General features: G+C 38.1%; 1 protein-coding gene across 7 annotated transcripts in view; it reads right to left on the reverse strand.

The window, feature by feature from the left end:
• STXBP5L (syntaxin binding protein 5L) overlaps nt 1-19,376 on the reverse strand; it is a 348,858-nt gene that overhangs the window by 46,514 nt on the left and 282,968 nt on the right. For all 7 annotated transcript variants that reach the window (XM_056109191.1, XM_056109190.1, XM_056109192.1 and 4 more), the window contains 2 exons: nt 7,522-7,587; nt 2,560-2,652 (listed from right to left, as the gene is read on the reverse strand). In XM_056109191.1, coding sequence (XP_055965166.1) covers nt 2,560-2,652; nt 7,522-7,587 — 159 coding nt within the window. The remainder of the gene's footprint in view (nt 1-2,559; nt 2,653-7,521; nt 7,588-19,376) is intronic.

The raw sequence follows: 19,376 nt of genomic DNA on the forward strand, positions 1-19,376 counted from the left end.
ACAAAATGCTTTATTGCTTTTAATACTATACTATACTAATACTATACTAATGGTGATTTTTAATCCAATGAAATTCAATAAATTCAAATTGTGGTAAAAAAGTCAATTTTATGAACAATAAAAATGAAAAATTATTTTCAAAATCAGTCTCTTGAAAAAATGTTAAATTATTTTTCTAATACTTCATGTCAAATACTTATATTATTCAGCTTAATTTTTTTGTTGTGTCCTCTTTGATTGCCATTCTTGTGATAAGATTAAATCCTTTTATCGCCTTTACTCATACCTTCTTTCCCTTTCCCACCGCTAACCATTTTATTCTCAGAGACTGAGTAATTTTTGTGGTGTTACTAGTTTATTTTCATTTGTTATATTTCACATATGAAAGAAACCACCTGACAACAACTATCTTGTTCTTTCTGATTTAGTTTACTTTGCACTTACATTTCTAATACCATCCCTGTTATTACATAAGGCATGATATCATGATTTTTTTTAATAGCTGGGTAGTATTCCATTGAGAAAATACATAGCATATTTAAAAAATCTAGTCATCCATGCATGGGCATCTGTGTTCTATGTTTTAGCTTTCATGAACAATGCTTCTAGGAACATGTGTGTGTGTATTTTTTTCAAATTAGTATTTTCATAATCAGACAAATACCAAGTAGAGGTATTTCTCAGTGATGCAATATTTTTATTTCCAGTTTTTAAAGGTATCTCCATACTTTTCCCATAAAGGTTATTTATGGGAAATACATTTACACCACGTTGGAGCGATAACACAGTGGGTAGGGCATTTGTCTTTCACTAGGCAGACCTGGGTTCAACTCTTCCGTCCCTCTCAGAGAGCCCAGCAAGCTACCGAGAGTATCCCGCCCATACAGCAGAGTCTGGCAAACTGTGTTTAGCATATGAATACTCCCTGTGGCATATTTATATGCTAAACACAGTAACAACAAGTCTCACAACGGAGATGTTACTGGTGCCCACTGGAGCAAATCGATGAACAACAGGAGGACAGCATTACAGTGCTACTTTTACGCCAACAAAGAAGCAGAGCTCAATTTCCCCACATCCTTGCCAACACAGTTCTGGCGGCTATAGACCATTCTTACAGATGTGAGATGAATTTTCATAACTAAGCTTCTTTCAGTTTTCTTTCTTTTCTTTTTTGAAACATAGGGGTCATACTCAGTGGCGCTGGGGAGTAAAATAGGTTAAGTGTTCATCCTGGTTTACGGTTATTTGGGGCCCCATGGTTCTCAAATCAGACATGATGGTGATACTAGGGGGTCCAAAGTGTTGCAAGGGATTAAACTAAGGTCTTATACATTCCTTGAATGCGCTCGTCCACTTTGAGCTATCTCTTAGCCCCTACTTCTCATTTTCTTTCTGTTCAGATATAAGTTTACTTTTGATTATTTTTTGTAATTCTCATTTTTGGGGGGGTAACACCTGGTGATGCACAGGGGTTACTCCTGGCTTATACACTCAGGAATAACTCCTGGCGGTGCTTGGGGGACCATATGGGATGCTGGGAATGGAACCTGGGTCGGCTGTGTGCAAGGCAAATGCCCTAACCGCTATGTTATCGCTCCAGCCCAGTTCTCACATTTATTAAGAAGGAAGCCTAGGTTTTATAACCCAATGTAAGTTGAAATTCCAGTTTTATTTGCATAATTACTATAACTTTAGTTTTCTCATAATAAAAAGACATACAAGAAATAAAGAAATGGAAAAATTGTGGGTTACAATCAGCTTTAGATTCTTTGGTGGTTGCTGACTTATTTGAAGAGTTCTTATAACTAATGCTTACAAATTTCAAAAATTATCACAAGCTAGCCTCAATTAAGGAAGTTTGAAATGTTTAATTCTGATTGGTCCATAGAAGTCAATAATTAGTGATTGCATAAAATTTAGATTTATAGGATCATTCTTCCTGAAAGAATATCCCTTTGAAGCAATTTTTTGGTGAAGTTTCTATTATCATCTTAGATTTTTTTGTTCATAGAACATTGGGACAGAGTGATAGTACAGCAGGCAGGCCTTGCACATGGCCAACCCATTTGGTGACCTAAACCCACCAGGAGTGATTTATGAGAGCCAAGAATATCCCCTGAGTTGTCAGTGTTACCAAAAAATCCCAAGCAAATAAGCAAACAAACACGCTTAATTATATTGTGAAGAAGTTTACAGAACTTTTATTTTTTAAAAATCTATTTTTTGGCTAGGGTTTTGCCTGGTTTTTTTTTTGTATACTTTTGATAGGCCTGATGAAATTATTCAGGCTTAGAGTACAAAAACAACTATCAACAACAACAAAAAAATAACTATCAAATTCTATGCAAAATTTCAAAGCTTTCACAAGAATTTTATAAATTCCTGCTTTCTATCTCATGAAGTGAGTTTGGTCTTAACTTTAGCTTCAGGGACAGTTGTCATCATTCATCATTCAGCATACAAATAAATATAAAGTTTTTGAGAAAAATGTGAAGGTTAAAATATTTTGGAGATATGAATAACATGTTTATTTATGAAAGAAATTTTTACTTTCACCTGGCAAGTGATGTACTTGATTCCTCTGTCTTACAGTTGGTATGTCATTCCTATAAAAACCTGGTGCTGCATCAGGAGTTCTGGTAGCAAGTCCTAAAAGAAGGGAACAAAAACTATTGGAATATAATTTCTTAGCTCAAGTAAACCAAGAATTTATTCAAGAGATCAATTTTATGACTATTTGAAAAGTTCTGTAATTTGCACCTTTATTTCAGTATTTTGGCAATGCCATAATAGAGAATTTTCTGAAGAGAAGCTTTCTTCTTTGGAGATGGAGTAGAGTTCTGTTTGTAGAATCACAAAGAAGTATTCAAATAAGGCTATAAGGCCTAGTTCTAATACAGTTTAAGAATAACTGAGTTATTTGTTTGTTGTTTTTTTGTAAGATTTATAGCTTTAATAAATATATCCTTAGTAAAAGATGTAAATTAATATTTATAAGCCCTGGCTATTACTAGAAATTGACATAAAATAAATTTATTGCATATTGTGCATGGTGAAAATCACAGGAAAATGAATATTTAGGTAGCAGCAGTATTAATACCTGATCCTAGCCTAGAAAAAGATGTTTATCTGAATAAATTATCTTTTATTTTAATTGTTTTTAGGCTACACTCAACTGTGCTCAGTTCATATTCCTGGCTCTGTGCTAAAGGATTATTCCTGTGGTGCTGGGGATTAAACCTGGGTTAGCTCTGTGTAAGGCAAGCATCTTACCTGTTGTACTATCTCCCTGGTCCCTGACTATATTATTTTTGTTTCTGTCTTTGTTTTGTTTGTTTCGTTTTGTTTTTGTTTTGGGGTCATACCCAGTAGTACTCAGAGGTTAATCCTGGCTCTGTTCTCAGCAGTCACTCCTGGTGGGCTCAGGGCACTTTATGGGATTCTGGGAATCAAACAGTGGTCTGCCTCGAGAAAGGCAAGTCCTTACCCTCAGTACTATTTCCTCAGTCAGATGACTAGATTATTTTTAAGGGCACAACTTCAAGGATGCAGAATAGAAAACTGAACTCCATATAAGCAGATAGGCCTACCAATAAAGGCTTGGTTTATTTTTAAATTAAGAGAAGGGAATTATTTCCTATAGAGGGTTGCAGTACTGTGCCAGGTAAATAGAGGTAAGATTGAATATTTGTTCCTCTTGATCTCCTTGAGAATTGTCTTTATGGAGTATACAAATTATGTAATGTTATCCAACGAGTGAAAAAGAATTAGATTTAATGAAAAATAATCAACAATTTGTAAAATTATCAGTTTAATGTTTGTTTTTATAGACTATTAGTTCCATTTGGAATGGAATATGTTAATTTTGTTCATTTGTTATTTGCAACAAAGAACATAATATATAATTACAGAAATTTAAAGAATGGTAGTTGAGTAAATGGTAATAGGAAACAATCATATTAACTTTTAAGCTAAGACTACCAGTATTTTGGTTGTATTATTGTGAATTTTCTTTTTCTTAGTTACCAGTACTTAATCTGTTCTCATTAGCTTCAAGGAAGTATTTAATAGTCTGAAAATTTATTTTATTTGTAGTTCTTTGTGATATATGAACTCAGAAAATTAGTTATAAAATCATAATCATAACAATCGACAACTTTTTGGCTTCCTTAATTCCTGATCTATCTTATGTAGGGATGTTTGCATAAACATTAAAAAATGTTTTTTTAAATTAATTTTTTAATTTTTACCCTGGGGCCAGAGTGATAGTACAGCAGGTAGGTAACTTGTCCTGCACATAGCCAACCCAAGTTCTATCCCTGGAGTCCCCTGTTTTCCCCTGAGCTCTGCCAAGAGTGATCCCTGAGTGCAGAGCTAGGAGTAAGCCCTGAGCATTGTCATGTGTGGCCCCAAAACAAAAGTACAAAACAAAAATATATTTTTTAAGCAGACTTAAAGAGGTGAGGGTTAAGATCCCCAAATGAAAATGGAGAGGGGTGGTAAATACTGAAAAATTACTTTTAAAAGCTTCACTAAGTCCAGAGAGATAGTACAGTGGGATAAGGTGATGCCTTGCATGAGGCCAAGCCAGGTTCTGTATCTGGCACCACTTATTGCCCTTGAGTTTTACCAGGAGTGATGATCCCTGAGCACAAAACCAGGAATAAGCCTGAACACAACCATGTGTTCCCCTTCTATTTCCCCCCCCCCAAAAAGTTTTCACTATGTCCTGATACTCAAATGGTTCAAAGACCAAAAATGCTAGCATCACTTGAAAACTTGCTAGAATTGCAGGGCTCAGACCCCATCCTAGATTTATTGAATTAGAATCTCTATGAAACAATGAAATTTTTTGAAAACTCTTCACATTATTCTGATACAAACTTAAATTTCAAGATCACTGGATTAATTAAAAATAATGAGAAACATTGACTTCTAAGTACTATATATAGATTAAAAAATATTGGAGCTACAAGCACAATATTTACCACTATTAATCAGAGCTAATGAATGGTTTCTGATTGTGTAAATCAATACAAATTGATAATTTTTCAAAGTTAGAGTGTATTACAATTTTCTACACTCCTTAATTAGATATATTGATTCTTTACCTTTTCAAGTTATCTAAGCATTTAATTGCTTATGTATTTTTCATTTTTATATCTTAAAAGAGAAAATGATTTGTATATTTATGACCTACTATTCAGATCTTAAAGATTTTCTACTTCACAGTTATATTTTAGTTTCCAAAATTGGACAAAAAAAATCTGCATTTATCCTAGCTATATTTACTGATTGTTTATATTGGATGCATTGGATGCAGAAAATCTTACAATGATAATAAGATAATAAGAAAATACTATAAAAACACATGTAATGATTATGTACATGTGTTTTTATAGTATTCTAGTAAGAGTTCTTGGCGCATTCTCCTTTGTGAGTTAAAAAGGTGTCGTGCCTTTTTATTTTATATATTTTAGTTTACATAAAAAACTATTATGGAAAATAATTAAGATTAGTAAATACTAATTATTTTTACTTAAATAAGATAAACACCTTTTAATTACATTTTAATTAATATAACATGTAAAGATTAAGAAGCTATTATGAGAAAAAGACCTCTTATTCCTCAATTAGGATTACAAGTTAAAGTTCCCATAAGAAGCAGAACTTGCCTACAAACCAGTCTTACATAAGACACTGAAGTGACAAATGAATCTCTATCACATTCAATCATTTCTGTCTTAAAAACATAATATAAAGGTAGACAAAACCATCCTGCTTTTCCCTGATTATTTGAAGCAATTTATTACATTGAGGTAAAAGTCCGCATGTAAAATCTTGGTTTTGCTTTACAAAACAAAGTGTGAATATATTCATTTTAAGTTTCTTCGAACATTAGTTAAAGTATAAAGTAATTTTCACAATTATGGAGTAATATAGAATTTTAATGAGACTGGGAAAAAGGAAAATATATCTCCTATTACTACATCTATTTAACATTGTGCTGGAGCTACTAGTTATGTTTTCCCTTTTAACAGGGAACATAATTGGATACAAAGATTGTTTAAACTGTTTTATAAGTTATTGTAATAAAAAACTGATTAAAAGAAGTTTCATTTTAAAATTAAAGTTAAGAAAAATACCTGCATCTTAAGTCATATAGGAAGACGCAATATAAAGTGATATGAAAATAACAAACCACTAGGTTAGTGGTAGAGTACTTGTATTGCATGTGTGAGGCCCTGGGTTTGAGCCCTAGTACAGCAAAAACAAACAAACAAAAACAAACAAAAAACTACCCCATAGAAAATTGACAAAATGTATAAACATTTGATTCAAACAATGAATTTTAAAAGTGCTTTATGTTTGGTTTTATTTTATTTTGTGGTCATACCTGTCTATGTTCAGGGCTCACTCCTGCCACTTCACTTAGGGATTACTACTGATGGGCAAAGGCTATGACCGGGTTCCAGGGATGGAACTTAGGGCTGCCATGTGTAAAGCAAGCACCTTGCCTACTGAACTCCTGAACTCTCTCTTTGGCCCCACAGAAAGAATTCTTAAAAAGCTCTTAAAATTATGAAAAGGTCTCAACATCTCTTATGTGAGATAAACTGAAGTTACACTGACACAGCCTTTTTCACCTTTAAACATTTTATATGGCATTGATTTATAAAATGCAAACAACTCATTATACAAAGATTAGTTTAATATGATATGAAAATGCATTATATGAAGGAGAGATGGAAAGCAGAAATCCCTGTTAGAATGTTTTTGTGATATGTAGTAAAGGATAATAAATACTTAAATCAGAATAGCGCCAATGCTAAAGAAAAGCTAAACAAATAATGCCAGGTTTAAACTAAAACCAGTAAGATATTAGCAATTTAACTATTTGTTAAACAAACTTTTTATTTTCTTTCTTTTAGGAGGGAGGTTTTGGGCCACACTCAGTGGTCTGCTCAGGGCCTACTGTTGTCTGTGCTTAGAATTGCTCTTGATCCTAGGGAGTCATGTGGGGAATGACCAGGAGTTGGCCATGAGTAATGTAGATGCACTATCTCTCCATAACCCTGCACTATCACCAACCCAAATGAAACTTCTTTTCAAATGTCATTAAAAATATAGCACTTAAGGGCGGGAGGGATAGTATAGTGGAATGCTTGCCTTGCACATGGCTGACCCAAGTTCAATATTTGATATCCCAGATGATCTCCCAAATCAGCCAGGAGTAAACCCTGAGCAAACCAGGTGTGGTCCAAAAACAAAAACTAAAACTAAAACAAAACAAAACAAAAAAGTATAATACTTAAAAATCTTCCGATCTTAATTTTGTCAGCTGGTCAAAATATTTTAAAGACATTCCTATTTTATTTTGTAATGAAGTATGCTTATACTTAATTTTTGGAGGCCAATATTAAATTTTGGATTTAATACCATAACAATTACAAAAAAGTAAACCACAAATAACAATAGGGAATTACCAGAGATTTACATATTGCCACTAGCATTTACCTGAAGTGGGAGATTTGCAGCGCTCAAGTTCCAGGGGTACTGGACCATCATTCAGCTCGGTTAAACCTGGAAATAAAATGATGGAAAAAAAAAGATAAATTTTGCTACCACTTAGTTAGAATTCTTATTTCTTAACTTTCTATGTCACATTATGACTATTATTTCAAAACTTTATTTTAGTAAATACGACTGTAAAACATAAGGAATAATGTGATATAAAAACTGAATATATAAAATATATATATGAAATAAATTAAAATTCCTTTAATAGCTTACTCTAATCTAAAGAAAGATGAAAATTAGAAGTTTTTTAAAAAGTGCTAGTCAAATCTCTATTTCAAAAGAAATGGTTATTTTTTTTATTTTTTCATTCTTAGGCCACACCTGGCTGTACTCAGGACTTACTCCTGGCTCTACATTCAGGGATCACAACTGGCCAGTTTGGGGGGGCCAAGTGGAGTGCAGGGGCAGAACCTGGGTCAGACACATGCAGGGCAAGCAGCTTACCCACTGGACTATCTCTCTGGCCCCAAAGTATTCTTAATTATGTTTTTCCCATCTTGCAGAGTTTCACATAGTTATTCTTGGTAAATATTCAAATTATCTACTCAAATGTAAGTCCTGAAACTCAGAAATACTTAGGAGCTTATTTTAGTTACAAAGGCTATCTTTGTTCATAATCTTCCTCACCAACTTTTTCTTTGTATAATTTGTTATTTTTAATTTGCACTAATAAAGTAGATGCAGATCCGAAATTCAGAATCTAAGGCCTGTTGTAATAGTAGAACACAACCTTCATATTTTAACAAATGAAAAAACTTAATTTGAAAATTTTTAATAATTTAAAGTCACAAGACTGTCAGTGCTAAAGTTGGAATATAAATCATAATTCAGAGCATATGTTTTAGCTTTCTATATTATTCTGCACTAAAGTTAATTTAAAATGCTATAGAACTTTGAGTGCTAATTGCAAGCCTGTTTGTTCATTTCATTTAGAGTTTTGAAGACCACTGAATAGAGTCTTCAAACTTTCTAGACTGGCTAGTGTTTAGCCAATTAAAATTTTTGATTTATAATAAACTATATTTAAATATTAATACATCTGTCAGCAGTAGTATATCTAGAAGTAGACACTCAGCTAAACCTATCTTTAGTACTGTCTTAACTTTAGAGATAAGTGGATGGGGACTGGGGAGATAGCCCAAAGAACTGGAGGGCATGCTTTATATGCTAGAGGCTTCAGGTTCAGTCCATGGGATGGCCTGGCCCCCTAAGCACTACCAGGTGTATCTCTGGTGGCACACAGCACCACTGGAACCTTGCACTGAACCCTCAAGCCTTCGTACCAGGGCCAAGAATTCCCAAAAGTGTCTCCAGGAGCCATTAATACAAACATGCATTTCATGGTTACCTATAAACAATTGTGTAGAGCTGGAGAGGTAGCTCAGAAGGTTGAATAATACGCTTTGTGTAACAGAATTCTGGGTTTGATACCTAGCACTGCATGATCCCCCAGGCAAAGGCAACACCACGAGTAGCTCTTGAGTATTGCAGTATTATAGCCCCAAAAGGGAAAAAGAGCTCCAAAACCCAAAAACCCAAAACCAAGTAAGTGGATAGGAAGAAGTTTCTGACTAAATAAGTAATAAATATTAATCTACTGAGGACCTATGTAACCACCAGACAATCCTTGAAAGTTTAATCAGTTAAAGAGACTGTGTTATGTGATAACAAATCATAAGCATCAGATTATTAGGGATAGGAAACTAGTAGAACTAGAAACATAAAAAATAATGTGGAACAACAGACAAGAATGAGAAGGCAGAGAAACTAAGATACAACTTGAGAGTGATCAGGAATATTTTAAGAGAGTGGAGAGTTGTATGTATCTCAGGTTGTAAGGATATTCAGGCATCACTGTTAAATCAAATCAGCTGATAAACTTATTGAATAAGTGTTATTAAATAATGCTTATCCAAGCACATATTCTTTAAGGCAATATTAACTAATAACATCATTCAGTATTTTTTGTGCCTAATGCTGAGTAGATACTATAAATTTATCTCTTTCACATGAACAAATACTTTTAGAAAGTTCACATTGCAATCCCCATTGTACAAATAAGGAAGAGAGGCTGGAATTCCATCAGGTTGAATATCCAGATTTCAGATTTGGTTATTAAAACATGCAAGTATTATGGGACAGGCAGACTGCTCCATAGCTGGAAGCCTGCCTCATGAACAAAGGGGAGAAGGCAACTGGAATAGAGAAGGGATCACTAAGAAAATGATGGCTGGAGGAATCAGTCAGGATGGGAGATGTGTGCAGAAAGTAGATAAAGGACCAAACATGATAACCTCTCAATGTCTGTGTTGCAAACCATAATGCCTAAAAGTAGAGAGAGAGAATATGGAGAATATTGTCTGCCATGGAGGCAGTGGGAGGTTGGGAAAGGTGGGGGTATTTTGGGGATATTGGGGAATGTGTACTGGTGGAGGGATGGGTGTCTGATCATTGTGTGACTATAACTCAAACATGAAAGTTTGTAACTATATCTTATGGTGATTCAATAAAATAAAATAAATAAATAATAACAACAATGGAGGGAGGTGGACACTCTTGGTGGGGGAGGGTGTGTGATATTAGAACACTGTATTTATAACCTGTCTTTAATAGTATTGGAAACTACTGAGATTAAAACTTTAAATGTACTAAGAAGCTTCTGCACCTCAAAAGAAACAGTAATCAAAATATAAAGACAGTCTACAGAATGGGAAAGGATATTTGCCATATACACATCCGAAAAGGGGTTGATATCAAGGATATACAAGGTACTGGTTGAATTCCACAAGAAGAAAACACCCAACCCCATCAAAAAATGGGGCGACGAAATGAACAGAAACTTTCACAAAGAAGAAATCTGAATGGCTAAAAGGCACATGAGAAAATACTCTACATCACTAATCATCAGGGAGATGAAGATCAAAACAACAATGAGATATCATTTCACACCACAGAGACTGGCCCACATCCAAAAGAACAAAAGCAACCAATGCTGGCGTGAATGTGGCGAGAAAGGGACCCTCCTTCACTGCTGGTGGGAATGCCGACTGGTCCAATCCTTTTGGAAAACAGTATGGACGATTCTCAAAAAATTAGAATTTGATCTTCCATTTGACCCAGCAATACCACTCCTGGGAATATATCCCAGAGAGGCAAAAAAGTACAGTCGAAGTGACATCTGCACTTGTTTGTTCATTGCAGCACTCTTTACAATAGCCAGAATCTGGAAGAAACCTGAGTGCCCAAGAACAGATGACTAGTTAAAGAAACTTTGGTATATTTACACAATGGAGTACTATGTAGCTGTTAGAAAAGATGGTAAAGGTAAGGTAAAGGTAAAGGCCCTCCCGTTGTTCGTTGATTTGCTCGAGCGGGCCCAGTACCGTCTCCATTGGAGACTTTGTTGTTACTGTGTCTGGCATATCGAATACGTCACGGGGGGCTTGCCAGGCTCTGCCGTGCGGGTGAGATACTCTCGGTAGCTTGCCGGGCTCTCCGAGAGGGGTGGAGGAATCGAACTCGGGTCGGCCATGTTGGCTGCGTGCAAGGCAAATGCCCTACCGCTGCGCTATCGCTCCAGCCCTAGAAAAGATGAAGTCATGAAATTCACATACAAGTGGTATTACATGGAAAGTATCATGTTAAGCAAAATGAGTCAGAAAGAGCGGGATAGACAGAAAGATTGCATTCATCTGGGGAACATAAAGCAACAAGATGGGAGACTAACACCCAGGAGTGGCTGAGATTAGTACTAGGCTCTATGACTTGGAGGCCAGCCACATGTGGCTGAAAAGGAAAACGAAGAGAAAAGGAAGCTCAGATAGAGAAGAGAGCACCAAATAAAGGGTGTTGGGAGGATTCTTACAGGGTAAGAGAAGCATACTGAAAGTAAACTATAGACCAAACATGACTGCCACTCAATGCCTCTCTTGCAAACCACAGGACCCAAAAAGGAGAGAGAGAGAACAAGGGGGAATGCCCTGCCACAGAGGCAGGGTGGGATGGAAGGGTGGGGGGTGGGAAGGATGCTGGGACCCGTGATGGTGGAGGATGGGCACTGGTGGAGGGATGGGTACTTGATCATTGTATAACTGAAACCCAAGCACAAAAATTTGTAAGTCGATAACTGTACCCCATGGTGTTTCACTAATAAAAATAAATAAATAAATAAATAAATAAATAATTTAAATGTAAAAATTTTGTCAGTAAAGAAACCAACAGCACCCGGCCCAGACAAGGTCAGACCTGAACACCTGAAGAACCTGCCGTCAGTACTCATCAATACACTGACTTGGCTTTTCACACACTACCTGTCTGAATGCAAGGTTCCGTCCCAATGGAAAACCAGCAGTACCGTACTACTGTTCAAGAAGGGAGACATCCATGACATTGGCAACTATCGCCCGATCTGCCTATTGTCTGTCATCTACAAATTGTTCACTCGAGTCATCCTAAATAGGATTGGCAGAACACTAGATGAAGGACAACCATGTGAGCAAGCCGGGTTCCGCAAAGGATTCAGCACCATCGACCATATCCACACGATAACCAAGCTCATTGAGATTTCTCGGGAGTTCAAGATGCCGCTCTGTTTAACGTTCATTGATTTAAAGAAGGCCTTTGATTCTGTTGAGACGGAAGCGGTCATTGAAGTCCTAGCCAATCAGGGCATTCAAGCCCAATACATCAGGATCCTCCGTGAGCTGTATTGCGGATTCACTACCAGGATCTCACCATTCTACAAAGAAGTGATCGTTGATGTCAAGAGAGGGGTGCGGCAGGGTGATACCATTTCACCGAAACTCTTCAGTGCCACCCTCGAGAACATCATGCGACGACTGGAATGGGAAGGAATGGGAGTGAAGATAGATGGTCGGCAACTACACCACCTCTGCTTTGCTGATGACATTGTTTTAATAACACCAAACATCAGCCAAGTGGCACAAATGCTGGCCGACTTTGACCATGAGTGTGGAAAGGTAGGACTACAGCTGAATCTTACGAAGACAATGTTTATGAGAAACAGCCTCGTTCCTGATGCCCCATTCGCTCTCAACGGAATGACCATCTCCGAATGCAACAGCTATGTGTACCTAGGTTGAGAAGTCAACATGACAAATGACCTGGCACCCGAGCTGCGCAGGAGGAAGAGAGCGGCTTGGAACGCTTTCAAGAACATCGAAGAAATAGCTAAGAGGATGAAGAACCTCTGGCTCCGGGCACATCTCTTTGATTCCACTGTTCTTCCTGCATTAACATATGCCTCAGAGACCTGGGCCCTATGTAAACAGGATGAGAATGCTATTCGGGTCTCCCAAAGAGGAATTGAAAGAGCTATGCTTGGAATATCACGTTTCACTCAAATGAGAGAAAGAATCCGGAGTTCTGACATCCGTCGACGATCAAGAATCAGGGACGCTGTCTCATTTGCCAAGGTGTCGAAAATCAGATGGGCTGGTCACATAATGAGATTTAAAGACGACTGCTGGACTAGAGCTGTTACTGACTGGATCCCACAGGATGTCAAAAGACCGCGTGGCCGCCCACCTACCAGATGGTCAGACTTCTTCATCAAGATCATGAACGATCGGTTTGAGGCTCTTCATATTCCCAGAGTGAACAGATGCCATTGGGCTACACTACCACGTGACAGGGACAAATGGAGACGTTACTGGGGCCCGCTCGAGCAAATCGATGACTAATGGGAAGTTAAGTGATTAAGTGAAATGTAAAAAAATAAAATGCAAGTATGCCATGTACAATAGGAAGAGTTTTATTACCTTTATTACATTTTATAATTAAAATTTGTGGTAAAGAAAGTAGGCTAAGCACAGACTCAACAACACTGAAAGCATGAAATCTAAATTACAACCACAGAACTTTGAAATATGTCTATCAAAGTGGTGGAACGATGCAGGAAGAAGGTTGGAAACAATGGTGGAGAGAAGTTGGCATATATTGGGATTGGTTTCAGAATATTGTATGCCTGAAACCTAACTATCAACTCTGTAAATTGTGACTTGTTTTTTAAGAATAAAAATTTTAAAAAAGCTAGGCTTTCGTTATCTGAATTTAAAACTGGTTATATTCCAATACTGTCCATTGAACATTTTGCCCTAGTCCAATTTGAAGTCACCTGATTTTTTTTCAATGCGAATATAAAAAGAGTAAAACTATTAATGCATCAGTTATAATGTATCTGTATCAATCCTAGATAGCTTATAATTGTCATCACTCAATTCTATAAACCTCTTTGAAACATTCACTATTTGAATTCTTTTCTGGGGATGGAGAAATATTACAGAGGGTAGGACATTTTCCTTGCATGTGGTTGCCTGCGTTTGATCCTTAGCATACAATATTATCCCCTATAATCAATAGCCTTATATTTTAATTTTTCCACATATTGCTACTTCATAAACAGTCCTTAGGTTTGATTGAAATATACCATACTCCCACCATAGCATTCTCTATGAACTCTTTTCCTTTCCTAGCCCATTCTATACAAAATGATATTACATTATGGGGCCAGAATGATAGCACAGCAGGTAGGAAGTTTACTTTGCATGCAGTTGACCTGGGTTTGTTTCCCAGCAATCCATATTTTACCTTAAGTACTGCCCAGAGTAATTTCTGCGTGCAGAGCTAGGAGTAAGCACTGAGCATCGCCAGGTTTGGCCCTCAACAAACAAACAACAACAAAAAAAGTGACGCAAGATTTGTGTGGAAGTTTTATTTTTTTCCTCTGAAAGATTTTTAGTTTGTTTACAATGAAATATGATAATAGCCCTTTACTGCAAGTGTTTCTCACTTAGAGGGTCATTTTTAGCAAAATTAATCAATATTGACATCTGCAATTTCTTCCCTCTAGTTTTTTGTTTTTGAAACACACCAAGTGAAGTTCAGGGATTACTCCTAATGGTGCACTCAGGAATTACTCCTGGAAGTACTGGGGGAACTATATGGGATACTGAGGGTCCAAACTGGATGGTTGTATGCAAGGAAATGCCCTTCCTGCTGTACTATTGCTCTAGCCCACTTTCCCTCTATTTTCTTCCTCTGGGAGAGACACTGTCTTCTTTTTGAGAGCAGGGTGCATCTGCTTAGTTCATCCTTACTCCACCCTCTGCGCTCAGTATTAAGGAGGTTAGCATTATTATATCTGTATATGTGTGTACTTGTCACCACTACTACCACTATTTACAGTGTCATACTACTACCAAAAAGTTAATTCTCCTTGTTCTTTCCAAAACTATTCCCCTCGTAACCATCATAATTTTCACCGTGTCTAGGAGTTAGTTTTGCTAAATTTTTTGTCAGTTCATTTCTTTAATAATTTATATTCCACATAGCATAATAACTCTTTGATAATTTTTACTTTGTTATTTATCTCAGCAACAAAATGGTGTGTCGGATTTCTGAAGGGAGAACATTGGGAACAACATATCCATCCCTGGAACGTTGTACGTGAGCAGGTGGACATAGCTCTTGAAGAGATCCGAGAAGAAATCATGGATAATCTTCTCCACTGTACTTCTGGAAGATGTGATAGATCCATCAGGATGTCGGAGGGCAGTCATCTTGGTCTTGTAGTTGGCGAAGGATAGGCGGGCATTGCGAATGCTTTTCCTAGCTTCTACCACATCGGCCAACACTGGTGCTCTTCTCGCTTTGAGGTCTTCATTTATTGCTTTTCTGCACTGCTTTGTGAGCTCTGACATTCGCTTGTGGTTGCCTGAGGCTCGCTCCAAGCCATGTTGGTGAATGAGCTCAAGAGTTTCTGAAGACAGGCATCTTTTTGTGGCTATCTCCCTCTCGGCATTACTCACACAATCATGGAGGTGCTGAACCAGTCGATCCTATTCCTTGTCAATGTCATCAATGACAGCATCTTCCAATGTTGCCGCAATAGTGGCAAAGAGCTCCCAGTTGGTGGACCTTCTGGGATTTCTCTTCTTAAACTTTGCAGCCCTTTCTCCCCACTCTGTGTAGTAGAATTTGGCATGAAGGAGATGGTGGTCTGATTCAGTTTGGAATTTTGGGACAACAGCGACATCAGTCAAGCACAACCATCAATTGAATCTGATGTGGTCAATTTCATTGTGGAACCATCCACTGGGAGACTCCCATGTCCAACGTTTAGATTTGGCCTTCTGGATCTGTGAGTTACCATGGTTGGTCTTGGTTGACATGATGAACTCAGACAGTCTCTCACCCTCTTCGTTCCATTCTAGGCCAAGGGTCCTAATGTTAAGTTCTTCAGCCAATCTTCTTGGTCCTATCTTGGCATTAAAATCACTGACAATGATCTTGGAGAAGGTGTGGTCTTCTTTAGAGAACTTCCTTCAGCTCCATGTAGAACTTCTCAATTTCTTCTTCAGCATAATTGAATTTTGGTGCATAGACAATGAAGATAGAAACAGCCAGCAGTGAGCCACACCTATTCACGTGTAATCGTCCGATTCGAGTTGTTAGGCATTTGAATGAATCAATGCTCATAGCCACGTTTGTGTTGACAAGGACACCCACACCATCGACGCCTCTTTGGTCGCATGTTCCGAGGAACAGTTCTTCTCCAGTGTCAAAAAATCCCGTGATGTGGTTGATGCCTTCTCATCTAGGTCAGACCAATGATGTCGTACTTCATCTTTCATGCTTGCACCATCAGGTCCTCAATCAATGCATCCGATGCCAGTGTACGTGCATCGAAAGTACAGTCAGTCATTTTCATCCTTCATTGTTTTGGCAGCCTAGTTCGGCCTTGAGATTTTATCAGCTTCTGCTTCCTCATCCTTCTTAAAGCTGCTGTATTGGTGGCTCTTTCAGGGTCAAGGGAATGAGACCCATTGTTCTTACTGTTTTTGGCATATCAAATATGCCACGGATAGATTGCCAGATTCTGCAATGCGGGCGGGATACTCTCAATAGCTTGCCAGGCTCTCTGAGAGGAACAGAGGCTTTTAGGGTGGCCTCTAATTGCCTTTGCAGTTGTTCCTATGGTTAAAATCATATTTGAACCCCATCAAATATGGTGCAGTAATCTTGAAGATGGGTATTAAGTGTCTTATGATGTGTTGCGTGGCTATGAAGCAGCCGAGTGGTCCAGAAAGCAGCCTGGAGTGGGGTGGCAGCTGGGTAGTGAGGTAGTGGAGGCATGTTCATGAGGTATTTATCTGGTACCGGCAGGGTGGTGCTTCTGGGTGTGATTCCTTGGTCGCTGGAGATTGGTGGAAGCAGGCAGGGCAGGGCAGTTGGGGCTTCTGGGTTTGTTCCCTGGGTCACCAGAGATTGGTGGGAGCAGCAGAGGATCTCTGTTCCCAATTCCTGTTGAACCTGGAGTCCAAGATCACAGAGTTCCACTGACCTGGTTCTGTGGGCCTTCACTCGTGCATGAGTCTCGGCCCGAGCATCCAGAACGCGTCTTGGAGCTGAATAGTGGCGGCAGCTGGATAGTGGAGGTAGGTAAAGAAGGGAACAGCACCCTGCCCAGACAAGGTCAGACTTAACCGCCTGAAGAATCTGCCATCAGTACTCATCAATCCACTCGCTCGGCTCTTCACATGCTACTTGTCTGAATGCAAGGTTCTGTCCCAATGGAAAACCAGCAGGATTGTACTGCTATACAAGAAGGGAGACATCCAAGACATTGGTAACTATCACCCGATCTGCCTGTTGTCTGCAGTCTACAAGCTGTTCACTAGAGTCATCCTGAATAGGATTGGCAGAACACTAGATGAAGGACAACCATGCAAGCAAGCTGGGTTCTGAAAAGGATTCAGTACCATCGACCATATCCATACGGTAACTAAGCTCATTGAGGTTTCTCGGGAGTTCAAGATGCCACTATGTCTAATGTTCATTGATTTAAAGAAGGCCTTTGATTCTGTTGAGACTGAAGTGGTCATCGATGCCCTAGGCAAACAGGGCATTCAGACTCAATACAGCAGGATCCTCCGTGTATTACAGATTCACTACTAGGATCTCAACATTCTACAAGGAGGTGATCATCCATGTCAAGAGAGGGGTTCGGCAGGCTGATACCATTTCACTGAAACTCTTCAGTGCCACCCTCGAGAACGTGATGTGATGACCGGAATGGGAAGGAATGGAAGTAAAGATAGACGGTTGGTAACTACACCACCTTTGCTTCGCTGATGATGTCGTTCTAATAACACCAACCATAGGCAAGCAGCACAAGTGCTGGCCGACTTCAACTGTGAGTGTGGAAAGGTCAGACTGCAGCTGAATCTCATGAAGACAATGTTTATGAGAAACAAACTTGTTCCTGACATTCCATTTGCTCTCAATGGAACGAACATCTCCGAATGCAACAGTTATGTGTACTTAGGTCGAGAATTTAACATGACGAATGACCTGGCACTTGAGTTGCACAGGAGAAAGGAAGCGACTTGGAATGCCTTCAAGAGCTTTGAAGAAATAGCTAAGAGGACAAAGAGCCTCCGGTTCCGGCACATCTCTTCGATTCCACTGTTCTTCCTGCATTAACATACACCTCAGAGACTTGTGCCGTATAAAAACAGGATGAGAACGCTATTTGGGTCTCCCAAATAGGAATCGAAAGAGCTACGCTTGGAATATCATGCTTTACTCAAGTGAGAGAAAGAATCCGGAGTTCCAACCTCTGCTGACAATCAATAATTAGGGATGCTGTCTCATTTGCCAAGGCGTCGAAAATCAGATGGGCTGGACATGTAATGAGATTTGCCTAGACTGGACTAGAGCCATTACCAACTGGATACCACAGGACATCAAAAGATTGCTTGGCCGCCCACCTACGAGATGGTCAGACTTCTTAGTCAAGACCCTGAATGATCTGTTTGAGGCTCTTCATATTCCTAGAATGAGTAGAAGCCATTGGTCTACACTAGCACGCGACAGGATTTTGCGCCCACTTGAACAAATCGATGAGTACTGGGATGTCAAGTGATCAAGTGATCAAGTGATTTATCTCAGCAAAATCACCTGAAGTTTCTTTCACTGTGTCACAATGGATATAATTTCATAGTTTTTACTTGCAGAATGAAACTTTTGTTCTCAGGAAGCTCAAATGAGGAGATTCAGGGAACCAGAACTTTCATTGTTATGTGTATACCCAGTGGTGCTTAGGGTTTACTTTGTCTCTTTACTCAGGGATCATTCCTGGTCAGTCTGGGAAACCACATGGGGTGCCAGGGATCACACAGGTCAAAACCAGGTTGGCCGTGTGCAAGACAATTGCCCTCTCTGTCAGATTCTCTCTCCAGCCCCATTTACCAATATTTATAACTTTTATATCTATGTTCATAAGTGAAACTGTCCTGTACATTCTCTTTTAAGTACTTACTATATTTGTTAAGTTTGGGTTTTCAATATTGTGCTAGTCTTAAAAATTCATCTTCTTTTCAATCTAGGTGATTTATATTTATTTTCTTGACTTATTACACTGCTTAAATCATTACAGAATAAACTAAAAGTGGATGTTAATCATAAATTTTGTCCAGTCTGAATGGTAGGAATAGGCACTATTTCCTTCAGTCCTTTTACGTGGGTCTTTACTTGTACTGGTTAGTTTAAAAAATGTCATTCCTAATTGCACTCAAAAGTAGATTTCTTTTTCATAAAATTCTTGATCTTTTTTTCATTATAAAGCATATTTATGAATTTCTTAACTTTTATGTTAGAAATTGAGGGAAAAGATCATGATTATTTTATTTATCACTTTATTCATTTATTAGGGTCTGAAAATAATTTAACACAAAAATAGCTTAGTAATTATTTCTTCAATTAATTTC

This window comes from Sorex fumeus, unplaced genomic scaffold (genome assembly GCF_029834395.1).
Source record: "Sorex fumeus unplaced genomic scaffold, SorFum_2.1 ptg000265l, whole genome shotgun sequence".
NCBI lineage: Eukaryota > Metazoa > Chordata > Mammalia > Eulipotyphla > Soricidae > Sorex > Sorex fumeus.